The sequence below is a fragment of the Vigna umbellata genome, chromosome 1 (assembly GCF_029865625.1).
Source record: "Vigna umbellata cultivar VRB3 chromosome 1, Vumbellata_1.0, whole genome shotgun sequence".
Lineage (NCBI taxonomy): Eukaryota > Viridiplantae > Streptophyta > Magnoliopsida > Fabales > Fabaceae > Vigna > Vigna umbellata.
Genome location: NC_142165.1, coordinates 88,274,185 through 88,288,790, shown reverse-complemented (window position 1 = coordinate 88,288,790; position 14,606 = coordinate 88,274,185). Strand labels below are relative to the sequence as shown.

The window sequence follows — 14,606 nt, the reverse complement described above, 5'->3', positions numbered from 1 at the left end:
AAGGCTAAGAACTACAAAGTTTTTTCAAAATAAAGATACAAAGGATGTATAGCTAATAGAAAGATTAGACAACTGCACCATCATCATCATCTTTGGTTGAACCAATGACTAACTCCTTATCTGCTCACATCAAATTTTTGTGATCATTGCAAAAAAAATAAAAATACATTAAGCATAATCACAAGAAAATGTAAGCTAATTTATAAAAGAATAAGCATATAACAGTTAAACTAATTTGATCACAAAATAGCATATACAGAACTTTCACAAAATATTCAAACATACAATAACTAACTCATTAGACTCAATTATCCTAATACATGCATCGATATCAGATTCACTGGAAACATGTACTTGTAGTGGCATCTACTACTCTACAGAGCCATACAAAATGGGTTTAACTCTATTACACATTATGTTAATCTCTTATGCGTCATAGGCCAAGGAAAAACCTCTAGACTAAGATCTATTTCTACTCTCACCACATAACACATTCAACTCTATATGAGTGAGAATAATTATTAAAGCGTCAAGATATCTTCTTGCTTGAATCCATACACATGCACACACACTAAAGAATTTACACACTCAACGTTAGGGCCACTAGAGCTCTTTGACTTGAGTGCGCTTAGAGGTAGAAAATGTCACTAAGTTTAAGGTTTTAAAGTCATTGTTTAGCTCTCTCAAACTATTGGTCAGTGTCATACCAAATGCTTCTAAATGTTATATTTTGGCTTATTACATTGCATAATTTGATATCTTGCTTTTTTTTTTCTCAACTCAAATTCATTTAATATGTTTCATAAATGATACTGACCAATTTCAACCATTAAAATATCTCATTTTAAAACATTCCAATTGGTATAATTTTTCAAATTAACATATCAACAAAATATAGAAAAAGACACATGCAACAATCAATCAAAATAGCTCATGGATCAAAACACCCCTTATGCATCATAAAATCAGTATCCACAAAACAATTCAACATGCAAACAACTAATTGGTAGAAAATCAAAGCTTCCTTCATCTTATTGTGTTGGAAAGATTTCTACTCCCTCTAATATGCTCTAAGATTCAAAGACCCAAAAAAAATACCCTACAAACACAAATAAACTTCGATTAGTGATTCAAACGCTACATTAGGTTCACATTCTGGAAAAGAAGCTTTAGGCATATCTATAAAGAAATGATATGCAAAAGAAGGTGGAACTTGCAATGTGAGAAAGGATGGACTTATGAAATGGAAGGGATGTACTTATTTTGAACTAGATTAGGACAAGGGAGTGAAAAAGCTGTCATTTCCTGGTTATATTTCCAACTTTAGCCAAGAAAAAAATGAGGAAAGATGAGAATTTTGAAGAGGAAGAGAATAGAGAGAATGGAGAAGAGTCAAGATGTGAGAGTTATGTTTATGGTGCTGGCTTTGCACATTTAAAAAGAAAAAAGGGTTTTACATTTTGAACTAAAGATACTAATTAATTAAGCTTTTGTTTATATAAAAAAAATTCATTTTCTAAAATATTTCTAGTCATATTTTATGTAGATGATATTCAAATTTTAAATTAAATCAAAGATATTTTTAGTATAACGACATTTCACTAACATGTGTGTGGATGAATTAAAAAACATAGCCAATAAAAAAGGAAAGTGAGCACTTATAAAAAAGTATATAAATATTGATGTTAGTTTATAATAGTGTATAAATAAAACTTCAACATTCTTTATAGTGTAGAGTGTTGAATGTCATGGAAATAAAAAGTGAAGTCCTAATTGATATTAGTTGCATGGGCTTTATGGAGTGATATAAGTTTGCAGAAAGTGGATTACATATATAACATTGATTGATATTACAGTGATGTTAATTATATGTTTTGTAAAATTAAATAAAAGATCCAAATGAATATAGAATATAGAAGAAGAGGTGAAATGGAGAAACAGAAAAGGTGAAGAAGAAACAAAGAGACAGTCACAAAAAGGAAGTAAAACGATAAATGAAGATAGCATAAAATAAAAAAAGAAAGAAAGATAACAATGAGGCATTTTATATATAATGTGACCCATTACATGAATTATTAGATAAATAAGAACCTTATTAATGTAATATATCTCTGTTATATGTTTCACTTAGATAGTTGAAACGCTGGGAACATTCTGGTTCATACGATATATGCATGTATCGCTTTCAGACCTAATAAAGCTTATTTTTGTGTTCTGGATTCTCTGCACCCAATGATATCACTGTCACATAGTGGATATGCAGAAGGTAGGGTTTGTCTGGCAAGTGGGCACTGTTAAGAAGATAAGGTGCACCCATTTGTTACACGTCGGCATGCCTTGGTCATGTCATGACTTGAGTCAACATTGCATCAAGTTGCGTGCGGCGATCGACGCTGTTTCTTAGTGAAATGACGTGTAACCCTTCTCCATACTCATCTTTTCATTCTTCCACTTTTCAAGATTAATGTAACCAACCTAATTATAAGAAGGACAAACCAGGCAATTATGGTGACTGCTACAGTCACGTGGCATCTGGAGGAAAAGAAAACGAAAAGTCAGGATGATTGGTGAAAGAAGGTATAAATGAAATTGTTCAGCTAAACCTTTCTCTTGTGCTTCATTTCTTTTTAAATCTGTTCATCTTATTTACTCTGTAATTACTACTACACTTCTACCAAATGAAATCTGTTCAACAATTCCTATTCTTCTTAAAGCTTAAAGGATAAAACTCGATTGTAAGTAAAGAAAAAGTTGTCAGGGAGCTTCTTTAATTAAGAGGAAACCATGTCATGTTATTCTCAGACATCTTAACACAAACACAAAGGCACAAACTATTTGAGATGATAAAAGCAAATAACAATTATATTAATCACAATAATAAGGAGAATTAAATAAAGCAAAACAAAATTTTTGATGTATAACAGCGCATCTTTGAAATCATTTAACCAGAGTCACTTGTCCCTTCTGAGAAAGAAAATTATAATCTCAGATGCTTCGATTTTAGATTTTTCCATGATGAAATATGTAACAATGGCCGGTAAATTCATCTAGAACCTTTTGACATAGATGGTTGACAAAAATGGTCAGAAAGTTTGAGTGCAAATTTTATCTAAACATTGCACAATGAAATAAAACTATAAATGGATTAATAAGAGAACATATACAACGGGAGTAACTAGAAAAAGCAAAAAAAAAAAAAATCCAATATTCAATTACTAATTACTACAAAATGACCATGAGCAATACCAATATATATCATGCAATCTATACTATATACTATGCAATCTATGTTATAATGCTCTCTGGTATTTTTAAAGGGTATAAGATTAAAATTTTTAGAAAGAAGATAATGAGGAGGATGGTTCTTTTCTCTTTTTAAAGAAAAAGTAACTTTTATAATAATAAATTTTATTTAATTGTTATCTAGAGGATGGTTATTTTCTCTCTATAGAGAAATAGTAACTTTTATAACAATAAACTTTATTTAATTATTATCTATTTATATAAAAGTATTTTAATAATAAAATAATCGAAAGTATGTTATAAATTTTCTATCTCATTTGAAAAGGTTTTTTTAGGGTTTTACATATAATTTTGTCTATTAATCTTTTCTTTTATACATTTTGAGATCATTCCATTTAAATGGTATATTTGAATGAAAATTATAATTATGTTAGAATGTTCAAAATTATAAAAAATTTACTACATATAATTAACATTAATATAGTTATACATTTTAAGGACTCCAAAATACGGGGAAAAACTATTTATAAAATGAATAAAAATGATCTATAACTAAATTGTAAAAATTATTTATATATGTATGTTTTTTCACTAATATATCTAAAGAAAATTAAAAAATTATATATTATGTACCATATAACTATCCGATCAACGCACTTTCCTAATTATCGAATGGTTAACTATCCCAAAATCTAAAAACCCCATAACAATATCATTTGATCGATTACCATTTCGGATATGGTAATACATGTTAAAACCTCACCACAAATCCAACATGTTTAACAAGATAAAATAATATTTATGAACTCTTAAATCGTAATTGGGCCAACTTTAATTAAAAGTCTACTTTGAAACCTATAAATACAAAAGTAAAGTAATGAGACAAGTGATTGCATTTATTTTGAAACTTTATACCGATCAAATTCATTACTGACTTGAGTGTTGGAGTGTCTTTAACAAATACACCAACGCTCGGCTTTAAGATTAAAGGAAGAAGACTAATAACAATTGTAATGAAAATAAAAGACAATGTTGAAAGATCATAAAAAAGCGTGAAAGAGTAATTTTTAACCTCACATACGAAACATATTAAAATATGAATAAGTTTTCAAATCTTTACGTATTCATATAGGTACATGTTTCGGGTGTTGTATTACCCTACACAATTTGTCAATCAAATTATATTTTGAAAGAGTAAACTCTTATCTATAGTTATTTTTTATATTTTTAATTTAAATTTAATTATAATTTGAAAATATTTTAAAACAAAAGTAAGTGGTAACGAAAATAAAAGTAATACATATAATGATAATTAGTTAGAATTATAAAAGGTAATAATAAAATATTTCATTACCAATTAAATTTTCAGAAAAAGACATTTCGTATTAATGAGAAATAAATAAAAAAATTGTTACGCTCTAATATACTCTAACAATAAATCAGCATTCCTCTTACTATAATATCAATACTAATTACTACTCCTTTTATTTTATTTTTTAATGTTATATAGGGTTTTGCTTGAAATTACAAAAACAATACAAAATTTTATGATAATAAATATTTATATATTTTTTATGTTACCATTATTTTTATATCACAAGAAATACATATATAGAAAGTAATATCCTAATTTTAGTAGTTTAAAACAAAAAACAATATCTAAATAAAATATAGTCATAATAATAAATATATCTAAAACAACTATGAATAACTACTAGATGACCAAAAAGAAAACTCCATTGTATCATGGTCTTCACCAGAAATTTTTCAACAGCTATCTCTCATCTACTCACACCAATAAGGTGATCATCGCAAAAGAAACAAACATAAATACAAGAAACACCAAAAGAAAGAACATGGTAAGATAATGTGCAAAAGAGATATACTATCATATATCACTCATTCATAAAAACATTCATATCACATACTAGACTCGATTATTTAAATACATGTATTGATATCAAACATTTATGAGTTATGCACTTGTGGTGGCCCACCCAAGCTACAATACACAAGTTTAGTCCATTAACATCTTTGGCCAAAGTAAAACTCTTAGACTAGAACATTTTGCACCTCTTACTACATACCTCACCCTTCTTCACTTGAGATTGATGATTATTGGAATGATAATATAACTCCTAATACTAAATTCATATATCAATACACACACTAAAAAAACGCCACAAATACTCTTAAATATACATAAAGTCCATTGTGTATTATTTTAAACCGTCAAAGAAGAAGATAAATACAAATATTGACACTCAGAAGTGGGCTTAACGTTGGACCTCTTGCAAAAGGTGGTGCTTAACGATAGTCATGACGCTCAATGACAGACATGATACTCATCATTATTCTTCCCGTAAAAGATGTGTTCAACGACACTTTCTAGTGCTCAACGATACTTTTTGACACTCAACGACACTTTTTGACGTTTAATGACAAATTTTATAATCGAGAAAAAACACGGAAACACTTTTCGCCTTAAGGATCGATCCTATGATTTTTTTTTTCTTCAAATAGACCAACAAAGATGAATAATTCTTAGAAAGAAATAAGAAAACTCTAGAAGAATGTTTTACAAAGGATATTGTGTTTTAAAATAATGAAATAACAAAACTATTTGTATTAAAATATTTTAACGTTAAAATAATCAAGTCTCACTATTTCTAAATTATTTATCACTTTTAAAATTTATTTTTTTAGGTCTTTACATGTAAATTAATAAAAAAAATTAGTTCTAAAAGAAGATTATAAATTACAAAAACTCAACTAGTGTTGCCTTTAATTCTAAAAAAAATATAGTTAAAGAAATATAAGAATATTTCAAAAATATAAAACATAAAAAGAAAAGGAGGGACGGAGAGAGTAAATCAATTAGAAATTATTCATTATCATGAATTTTATTTAAAAATTGTTATATAATAATAATAGTATGAATTTTAGTTATTAAATTTAATAAGTACAATCGTCAATATTAAATAATTTATTTATTTATATATTTATAAAAGTACCAACTTAATAATATTAAGTGCTCTATTAATCCTTAAGAAATAAAATTTTTTTATTTGAAATATTTCCTTTTCTATGAACAGAATTAAGTTTATTAAATTATTAGATTCAACGGTTATATGAAACTTAGATTTTAAAACTTTTCATATATACAGGTACAGAACTTTTAGAAACAGAAAATCATCAAAACATTGTATATAATACGTTTTTATTGAAAAATTACAAGACTTCGATTTTATCAATGAAAATGTTTCATTTAAGTTTTTTTTTTATGTTTTCCACACAAATTAAAACTTAAAAAACTTATTAAATTATATATATATATATATATATATATATATATATATATATATAGTATTTTAAAAAAAGTAGAATACTTAAAATAACTCATTTTTACACTAGGAAAACTAGCATCGAAGCATTCGAAGGAAGTTTGGATTGTGTAAATCTGTGTCAGATAAGCATGAAACTAGGCTTTTACAGCAACAAAAATTAAAAACATGAAACGATGCTATATTATCATTATTTTATGAGTTAAGTTGTTGATACAATATATTTATAGCGATTTTGTCAAGTGTCTATTGAATTTTTCTAATCAACATTTTTTTCTTAAATGTTACCAAATAAATAGCAGCATTTTTGTGATAGAAAATTATTAAATGCCGAGTCAATTTTTCTCATTATTTGATATGATTACGCAGAGTTACTGTGTCTGATTTGTTCTGAAATTACTACACAACATAACTGAAAAGGCAATAAGATTCGGTACATTTTTCAGTCAATGGCTTGCTATGTAATTTGGTAAGGCTTCTCTTGCTATATATAAAACCACCCTCTTCAACCCCTCTCCCTGGCTTTGTTAAAACCACCACAGAGACGCGAAAAGAAGAAAGAAAGTTAAACAGCTAGAGAGAGAGAATGGCAGCTTCTTTCTGCGTTAATGAGAGAAAGGTATGTGTGAGATGGGTGGAGAAATATTTCAAAGATTGCCTCTGCAATATGAAGGATGAAATCTCGTTCGGTTTGGGTCTCACAAGTCTAGTATTCTGGGGAGTAGCTGAAATTCCTCAAATAATAACCATTTTTCGTACTAAGAAAAGCCATGGAGTATCCCTCATCTTTCTCCTCACTTGGGTCGCTGGGTTAGCCAACAATTTTCATTCTTTTTTTATTTTCTTTTCATTCACTTTCTGTAACTAACTTTTCCACTTTGTATTTTCTAACCAAATCAACATGACTAATTATATGTGATTCAGGGATATATGCAATTTGACTGGTTGCCTTCTCGAACCAGCTACTGTGAGTGATTCTTAACCATGTATATGCACTCTTAAAATTTGTTTGAGCATGATGGTGGTCCTACAAAAGATAGACACAAAACCCTGACTTACAACTGGCTGCCATTAGTCTCTCTTTAATAATCGATTTCGTGTTTTCTTACTTTAATTTCATGTTATTGTTGACTAACGTTCATCTTCTTTTTCTTCTGGAACGATTGATGGGGGCAGCTGCCAACACAGTATTACACAGCTCTGGTAAATTAATTGCTAGCTGTCAATTTTTTGCTGCATCTTCTTTAGTTTGTTGTTCGTGTTGAATTAATCGTTTTCTGTCGTTAGTTGATCTTAGAATCCTTTTATTAAAACTGCATGGTGATGAATATATCACCTGGTTATGCTATCATCTTTAGTATCTATTTTTGAAACCATGATAATAATTTAGGAAGAATGTGTGAAAAGATTTGAAGGTCTGTTTTGTGCTGGACACGTGTCAGCTGTTTGGCCCCAAACCAATATCGTTGGCTTCACTTGATTGGTGTTGTGGTCTGGCGCAGCCTAGTAATACCGCCAAATCGGCCTTCAATAACTTCATTTTATTTTGAAATCATTTATTTCTCTTTCTTGTGACACGATTTCACATTTTACAATGTATTTGCAAAAGCAGTTTTTTCATTTGAAAATAACTATAAAATGAAAGTTTAAATAAGATTGTAGAAGATATTTTAACATTAAAAAGATTTTATATTTATGTGACATTATCTTTTATTATTTTCTATTTTCTTTTTATTTTTTACAAATATAAAAGTTTATTCTTTTATTACTGTTTTAACTTACAGTGAAATGTAAGATAGATATTTTTCTTTTACAACCCCTATAAGAATTTAGTCAGTATTTTCTTTTGTAAAGTTGCTTTTTGATTATAAAAATTCTTTTACTATTTCTTTTTTACTTTAAAGAAAATAATTTTGGTTTAACTTCTACTGTAGCTATGTAGCGTGCCCGTAGTTAAATCTCATTATGATAATTCTTCGTTTTAACCAACGAAAACTGCAATTTTGATCTTATTAATGAGCAGTGAAAGTTGTGTTTCACAGCTTTACACAATCACTACGATCGTATTACTTCTGCTAATCATATATTACGACTACATAAGCAATTGGTACAAACGTCCTCAGAAGCTCAACCACAAAAGGGTACAATTACAAATTCTCAGATTCCTTCTCGTCGATTAATGAAATGAGCAATTCACAAAACTTTGTTCTGTGGCTCGTTGAAGGGGTAATTATCAACATACCTTGTTATTTTGTAGGATGAAGAAGATGAGAGAAAACCATTGAAGGCACCGAAGCCAGCCTACGAGTCTGGAATTCCAATACCAAATGGCACACGCAAAGCAGTACCTAGACAGGAGCACTATTATATGTACGCATATAGTTTCTTCCCAGTATTAAGCATAGTGTGCACTGTAAACGCTATTCTTTTTATCTCGGTTACAAAAATCTTAATGGGGACGTAATCAACTGAAGTGTAATTTTTCGAATTGAATTGGATTAATTAATTGTGCAGGTCAGCAAGATCATTGGCTGGAAGTGGCACTCCACCCTGGGGAACTTACATGAGAGCTGCTAAAAGTGGTCCTTCAACCATGGAATCCATAGATGCCTCTTCTTCCGAGGATGATGAAGCTTATCCTCCAATCAAGGCTAGGCCAATCCAACGTCCTGCAGTTGTGAGTTCTTCAACTGTTTAACATGAAGCCAGCTTTATTATATTGGCATAATCAGATAACGACACACAAATACAAAGCACTTTTGCTCCGAAAATTACCTCTTTATATTCCTTAAATTTGTCTTTCACGCTTATTGTGGTCGAAATGGCACACTGAATGTTACTAATAATACCGTTGACATTTGAACTTTACCCTTAACCCATTATTCCGGTACAGTTAGTCTTCCATATTTTGTTCTCTTCGTATACTAATACACATACTATAATACTATAGTTGTTAATTAAACCGTGTACGTTTCAGGGAAGTTATGGTACATTTCTAGCAGCTGCTGTTAGTTTGCCTCTCAAGGCTAATGCTTTGAGGGAAGGGTACATGAGATTTGCCGGAAGAAAACTTTTGCAGGTGCGACTTGCTGATTCTGGTGCCTTAATAATTCACAGTCACCATTTTGTTTAGTGTTTTACATAACTAATGTTCATAGGAATACGAGACACATAGTACATTGGGTCAATGCTTGGGATGGCTCATGGCTGCTATCTATATAAGTGGTCGGCTTCCTCAAATATGGTTGAATGTAAGTATCAAAATAAACCATGCATTTTTTCTTTTTTGCGTTTCATCTATATTCATTTTCAGTTTGATTACACTGTTTATACACGCTTTGTTGTTACTGATGTTGTTGTCTTAAATTGATGATTATTCAGATTAAAAGAGGCAGTGTGGAGGTACTAATAATACTCAGAATCTTCATCTCTTGCTATCATATTAAAATTGTATTTCAAGATTTTTATGTATACTTTCCCTTTTCTTTCATCCCAACAGGGCTTAAATCCTTTCATGTTCGTCTTTGCATTGGTAGCTAATGTCACTTACGTGGGAAGGTTCCAAACTCCATACCCTGCTGCCCATAGATTTGCGTCCAATTATTTATATTCTTCAAATTAAGCGAAATAAAATGATAACTCTAATAACACTTGTTGATGCAGTATTCTTGTGAGAACTACAGAAAGGCAAAGCATCAAAGCTAACATGCCATGGTTATTGGATGCAGTATTGTGCGTGGCATTGGACCTTTTCGTATCCTATACACGTAGTTCTCGATGCAGATTGTTATTTCTATTGGATTGATAAATATAACTGTAATTTATTTACTGTTAAAGAAAGTGAGATTATAATAAAAACCTTAACAATATGACAGATAATAATGCAGTACATCTACTATAGATACTTTCGAAGGAGAGAAGGAAAAGGAGACAAGTACGAAGAAGAAAGAGCTGCATCAGCTTGAGTTTTGTGGCTAGTTGTGCGGTGGCTGTTTGATGTTGAATTGAAAAACTAATGGGACGTTCAAAAGATTGATCTACAATTACACTTACTGTGCAACACTTTCAAGAGAGAAATATATGTCATATATATGTATGGTACATGGGAAATTAGTAGCTTGTTTAGTTTTTGAAGACATGACAAGGGTTACTTTGAAATTATGTTCTTATCCAATGACTAACAAAGCTACTGAAATTATGGGAAGTAAAGACTATGGCAGTTCTTAAAGAAAAGAAAATATTTTATTTTTAGATAATATTTTGATACAATACGCATTATTTATTTTGTTGGATTATTCTTTAATTGTTATTGTACTGATGTATTCTAAATTAAATGATAAAATAACACGTATACAATATTAAAATATTGTAAAAAATATCTGTATTAACATAGATCACAAGTTGTTCACACTTAACTCTTTCTTTACAACTCTCGTATACGTCTAATAAAATATGCTTGAAGTGTTTTGTTTATCCAATGACAAATGATTATTCAATTCATTTATTCCATGTATTTTTGTTTTTATAACTGAATAAGTAAGTTGTTGTACACTATCAACTGAATAATCAGGAGGTATTTACAAAGATTAGATTGTTTCAATACGAGCATTTATAAACAAATAGTTATATTCACTAGTGGAAAAATGACATTTTATAACGTACAAAAATGACCTATTATAACGTAGTTACTAAAGATATAGTTCTGGGCGATATAATAAGTCTGCCTATTTTATAACGTAGCAGAAATTTACGTTATAATAGCTTAAACATATTATAACGTAGTTTCTGAAATCGGTTATAATATGCGCGAAAGATATTATAACGTAGATTTGTTGATACGTTATAATATGGTGTTTTCAACACTAACGTATTATGACGTACATGACTTAGTACGTTATAATATGTGTTTTTTTTTTTAAAAAAAAAATTTGATTATTACAATTTTTTTTATTGTAATAATTTGTTATTACAATAAAAATTGATTTATAACTAACTACTTATTATGTTTTTATGCTCCAATTTTTTCTGTAATTTAGTCCACTTTATTGTTTATGCTCCAAATATAGTGCAAATCAAATGAACTATCTGCGTCAGGAGTTTTGCAAATTGAGGTTGGATTTTTTAAGTTTCATCCTTAAAGTCGGTAAATAATTAGTATTCATATTTTTAAAATCAAATGCACATGCTATGAAAATATAATAGTATTAGTTAATTAGCTTCTACCTTAATATAGACTTTTAACGAATACTAAATACAACTAGAGTAGATAAACACTAATTATTAGTAAAAGGCAAACAATGATGCTCAATTTTTAACACTATATTGCTAAAAATATTTTTATTAACCATAATGAAAATAATGGTAAGTGATATATATATATATATATATATATATATATATATGAATATAAAGTTTATTTCTACGTTATATATACAAAAAGTTTCAAGCTCTGCCAATATAATTTTCTTAATGCATAAAAAGAACTAAAAAGGCGAGTTATTAATAAAACATTTACAATAAAGACAACATTCTCCAGATTAATGCATTTGGCGTAGCACCCCCTTCAATGTTTGAGACACCACTCTCACTCCAACAGTGTTCGTCATCTCCAATTAAATACTTATTATGATCCGTGGACAGAGCGGTCTTTCCAGTACCTAATATGAACAATTGTAGAAAAAAGGTCCATTAATTAGTGCTGCAAAATGGAAGAGGACAAAATCCATTTCTGGAATACGAAAGTTCTGTGTAACAAGACTGGTAAATTTCTGGTTCTAACACTTATTTGATGATCCAACAGAGTTATACCTGAGAGTCCAAAAAAGAGAGCAACATCCCCAGCTTTTCCCATGTTGCAGCCAGAGTGCAGGGATAGGATTTGGCGCTTAGGCATGAGATAGTGCATGACATTAAAGACACCCTTCTTCATTTCCCCTGCATACTGTGTCCCAAGGATGATCATTTCCTTCCTTGCAAGATTAAGATCAATGCTAGTGGAGGATGTCATGCAGCGAGTGTAACGATTGCAAGGAAACTTCCTAACATTGTATATAGTGTATGGCTATCTCGAGCTGCATCTGTTGGCATTTTAATAGTAACAAATTCCATAAACACCATTCCTATGTTGTACACATCAGTTTTCTCTGTGCCCTTTAGTGAGTATGCATACTCTAAAATCATAGAAATGTCAATCCATGGTTAACACTTGGACAAGATACTTAGAGGTTTCTGGAACAAAATTCTGATTAGATTAAACTAAAATTTCATCTGGGTATTAAAAGTTTGCATAACAAAAGAATGAGATGAATAACAAAAGACAATGGTGTAATCAACTATTACCTAGGGCTATGTATCCATAAGATCCAGCAAAGCAAGAATTAGACAATGCATTAGATTCTGGATTCTCAGCGAGTGATTTTTCCAGTACAAAGTCTCCCAGGTGTGATTCTGGGCACATATAACTTGGAGTCCTAATGACCTAAGTTTAGAGCAAGAACAAACAGAAATTAATTTAGACAAAAATGTTGAAACAGTGAACAAAAAAATAGTTTGGCAATATCACTCATTGAGGAAGCAAGATCATCATATGTCAACATTTTAGCAAGACAAAAGTCCCCTTCATCCCCAATTTTTAGCATGCGGAAAGTATACAACACACCAAAATCCCAATTAGAGATGAAATCAAAAGAGCAGCGTAAGGATAAAATGAGTAAGCTATTTACCTAGACGTATATCTCAGCAGTAACCTTCTCCAATTCCACCAACGTCTGTTTGAAACCATTGATCTCCTTCTCCTTTTCATCGACCTTATCTCTCATCTCCTCCTCGAACCTAATCCTCTTGTTCCTTTCCTCAATTTCCTTGGTTTCCAGAACTCCAATCTTTCTCTCCAAATCCCTAACCATAACCTCACCCTCTGCCTTCACCTTCTTCAAAGCTGTAAGTTCCTTCTCCAGAGACTCAACCAACGACTCCTTCTCCCCTAAATCCTTCCTCAATTCAGAAGCATCCGCCCTCGCCTCCTCTGACGTAGTCATCTCCGATATCAAATCGTGCTGTAACCTCGCCAAGTCCGTCTTCAGGTCCACTGCCCCTCCCCGCGATAACCTCGGCCGCAACAACATCCTTCAAATCAACGTTTAATCGGTGGAAAGGGATTATAATCGGTAGAATGTGATTATAATCGGTAGAAAATGTGGAAAATGATGTTTCAATTGGTGGAATCGAAGGTAAAGGCGAAAAAGATGAAGGTATGTGAGAAACCCTAGCAGTAGATGTGGTTGGATGATGAGTGAAGCGAAAATGCAGATCTGTGAAGAGAAATGGAGACTTACGGCTTAAGAACTCTCTCAAGAGAGAGTGAGAAGCTTCTGATGCTCGCCAGGGTGAAATGAGTGAATCTGTGGAAATGAGAGTGTTTCTCGCGAGAGAAGAAATGCTGAATGAAGATGTGAAGATCGGCTCGTGGATGGAGTCAAGACCCTACTAAAGTGTGGTGTTAGGTTGATGAGGATTGGCGTCGAGAAAGAAGGAATAAGTCATTAGGTTTTCAGAAGATGAAATGAAGAGATATTATGACCAATTTTTGAACATCAGGCATAATATATTACCAAACTCATATATTATAACATAGGTCAATAACTTCGATATAATATATTTTTAATTTATTTACAAATTTGTCATCGCATTTTATATCATGACTAATATTTATAATTTTGTTATAATAAGTTTTGAAATTATTTACAAGTTTGCCACCGCGTTTTATACTATAACTGACTTTCATAACTCCGTTATAATATATTTTGAAATTATTTACAAGTTTGCCACCGCGTTTTATACTATGACTGATTTTCATAACTCCGTTATAATATGTTTTGAAATTATTTACAAGTTTGCCACCGCATTCGATATTATGACTGATTTCATAACTACGTTATAATATGTCTTGTTATAGAATGTCCACTTTTTATAATTGATTATAATCGAAATTAATTTTCATTTGAATAAATTTTGATGAAA

At 30.5% G+C, this 14,606-nt stretch overlaps 1 protein-coding gene and 2 pseudogenes across 8 annotated transcripts; 1 reads left to right on the top strand and 2 right to left on the bottom strand.

Moving 5' to 3' along the window:
- The first annotated feature begins 7,096 nt into the window (after window positions 1-7,096).
- LOC124833120 (uncharacterized) lies at window positions 7,097-10,856 on the top strand. The gene is made up of 12 exons (XM_047307507.2): window positions 7,097-7,397; window positions 7,512-7,554; window positions 7,764-7,790; window positions 8,630-8,728; window positions 8,845-8,957; window positions 9,102-9,264; window positions 9,565-9,666; window positions 9,746-9,838; window positions 9,969-9,989; window positions 10,087-10,145; window positions 10,251-10,341; window positions 10,463-10,856. Exons 1-12 carry the CDS (start codon window positions 7,174-7,176, stop codon window positions 10,550-10,552), a joined length of 1,125 nt encoding a protein of 374 aa, XP_047163463.1. The 5' UTR covers window positions 7,097-7,173; the 3' UTR covers window positions 10,553-10,856.
- Window positions 10,857-12,027: 1,171 nt separating this feature from the next.
- On the bottom strand, window positions 12,028-14,165 carry LOC148206705 (peroxisomal and mitochondrial division factor 2 pseudogene; annotated as a pseudogene). Of its 7 annotated transcripts, XR_015783716.1 has the most exons (5): window positions 13,922-14,161; window positions 13,310-13,712; window positions 12,927-13,065; window positions 12,396-12,757; window positions 12,028-12,244 (listed from the first exon to the last, which is right to left on the bottom strand). The product of XR_015783716.1 is annotated as a peroxisomal and mitochondrial division factor 2 pseudogene, transcript variant X1 (transcript). The 7 variants fall into 7 exon arrangements; XR_015783717.1 differs by having other exon boundaries at window positions 12,396-12,815; window positions 13,310-14,162; XR_015783718.1 differs by having other exon boundaries at window positions 12,396-12,664; window positions 13,310-14,162.
- LOC148206706 (phosphoenolpyruvate carboxykinase (ATP) 1 pseudogene) lies at window positions 12,099-12,594 on the bottom strand (annotated as a pseudogene).
- Window positions 14,166-14,606: the final 441 nt, after the last annotated feature.

Excerpts from the sequence above, each read along its gene's own strand:
- LOC124833120 (XM_047307507.2), top strand. The coding sequence starts at position 7,174 with ATGGCAGCTTCTTTCTGCGTTAATGAGAGAAAGGTATGTGTGAGATGG. Across the intron at positions 7,398-7,511 it reads CTCCTCACTTGGGTCGCTGG|GGATATATGCAATTTGACTG; the intron begins GTTAGCCAACAA and ends TATGTGATTCAG. Across the intron at positions 9,990-10,086 it reads TTAAAAGAGGCAGTGTGGAG|GGCTTAAATCCTTTCATGTT; the intron begins GTACTAATAATA and ends TCATCCCAACAG.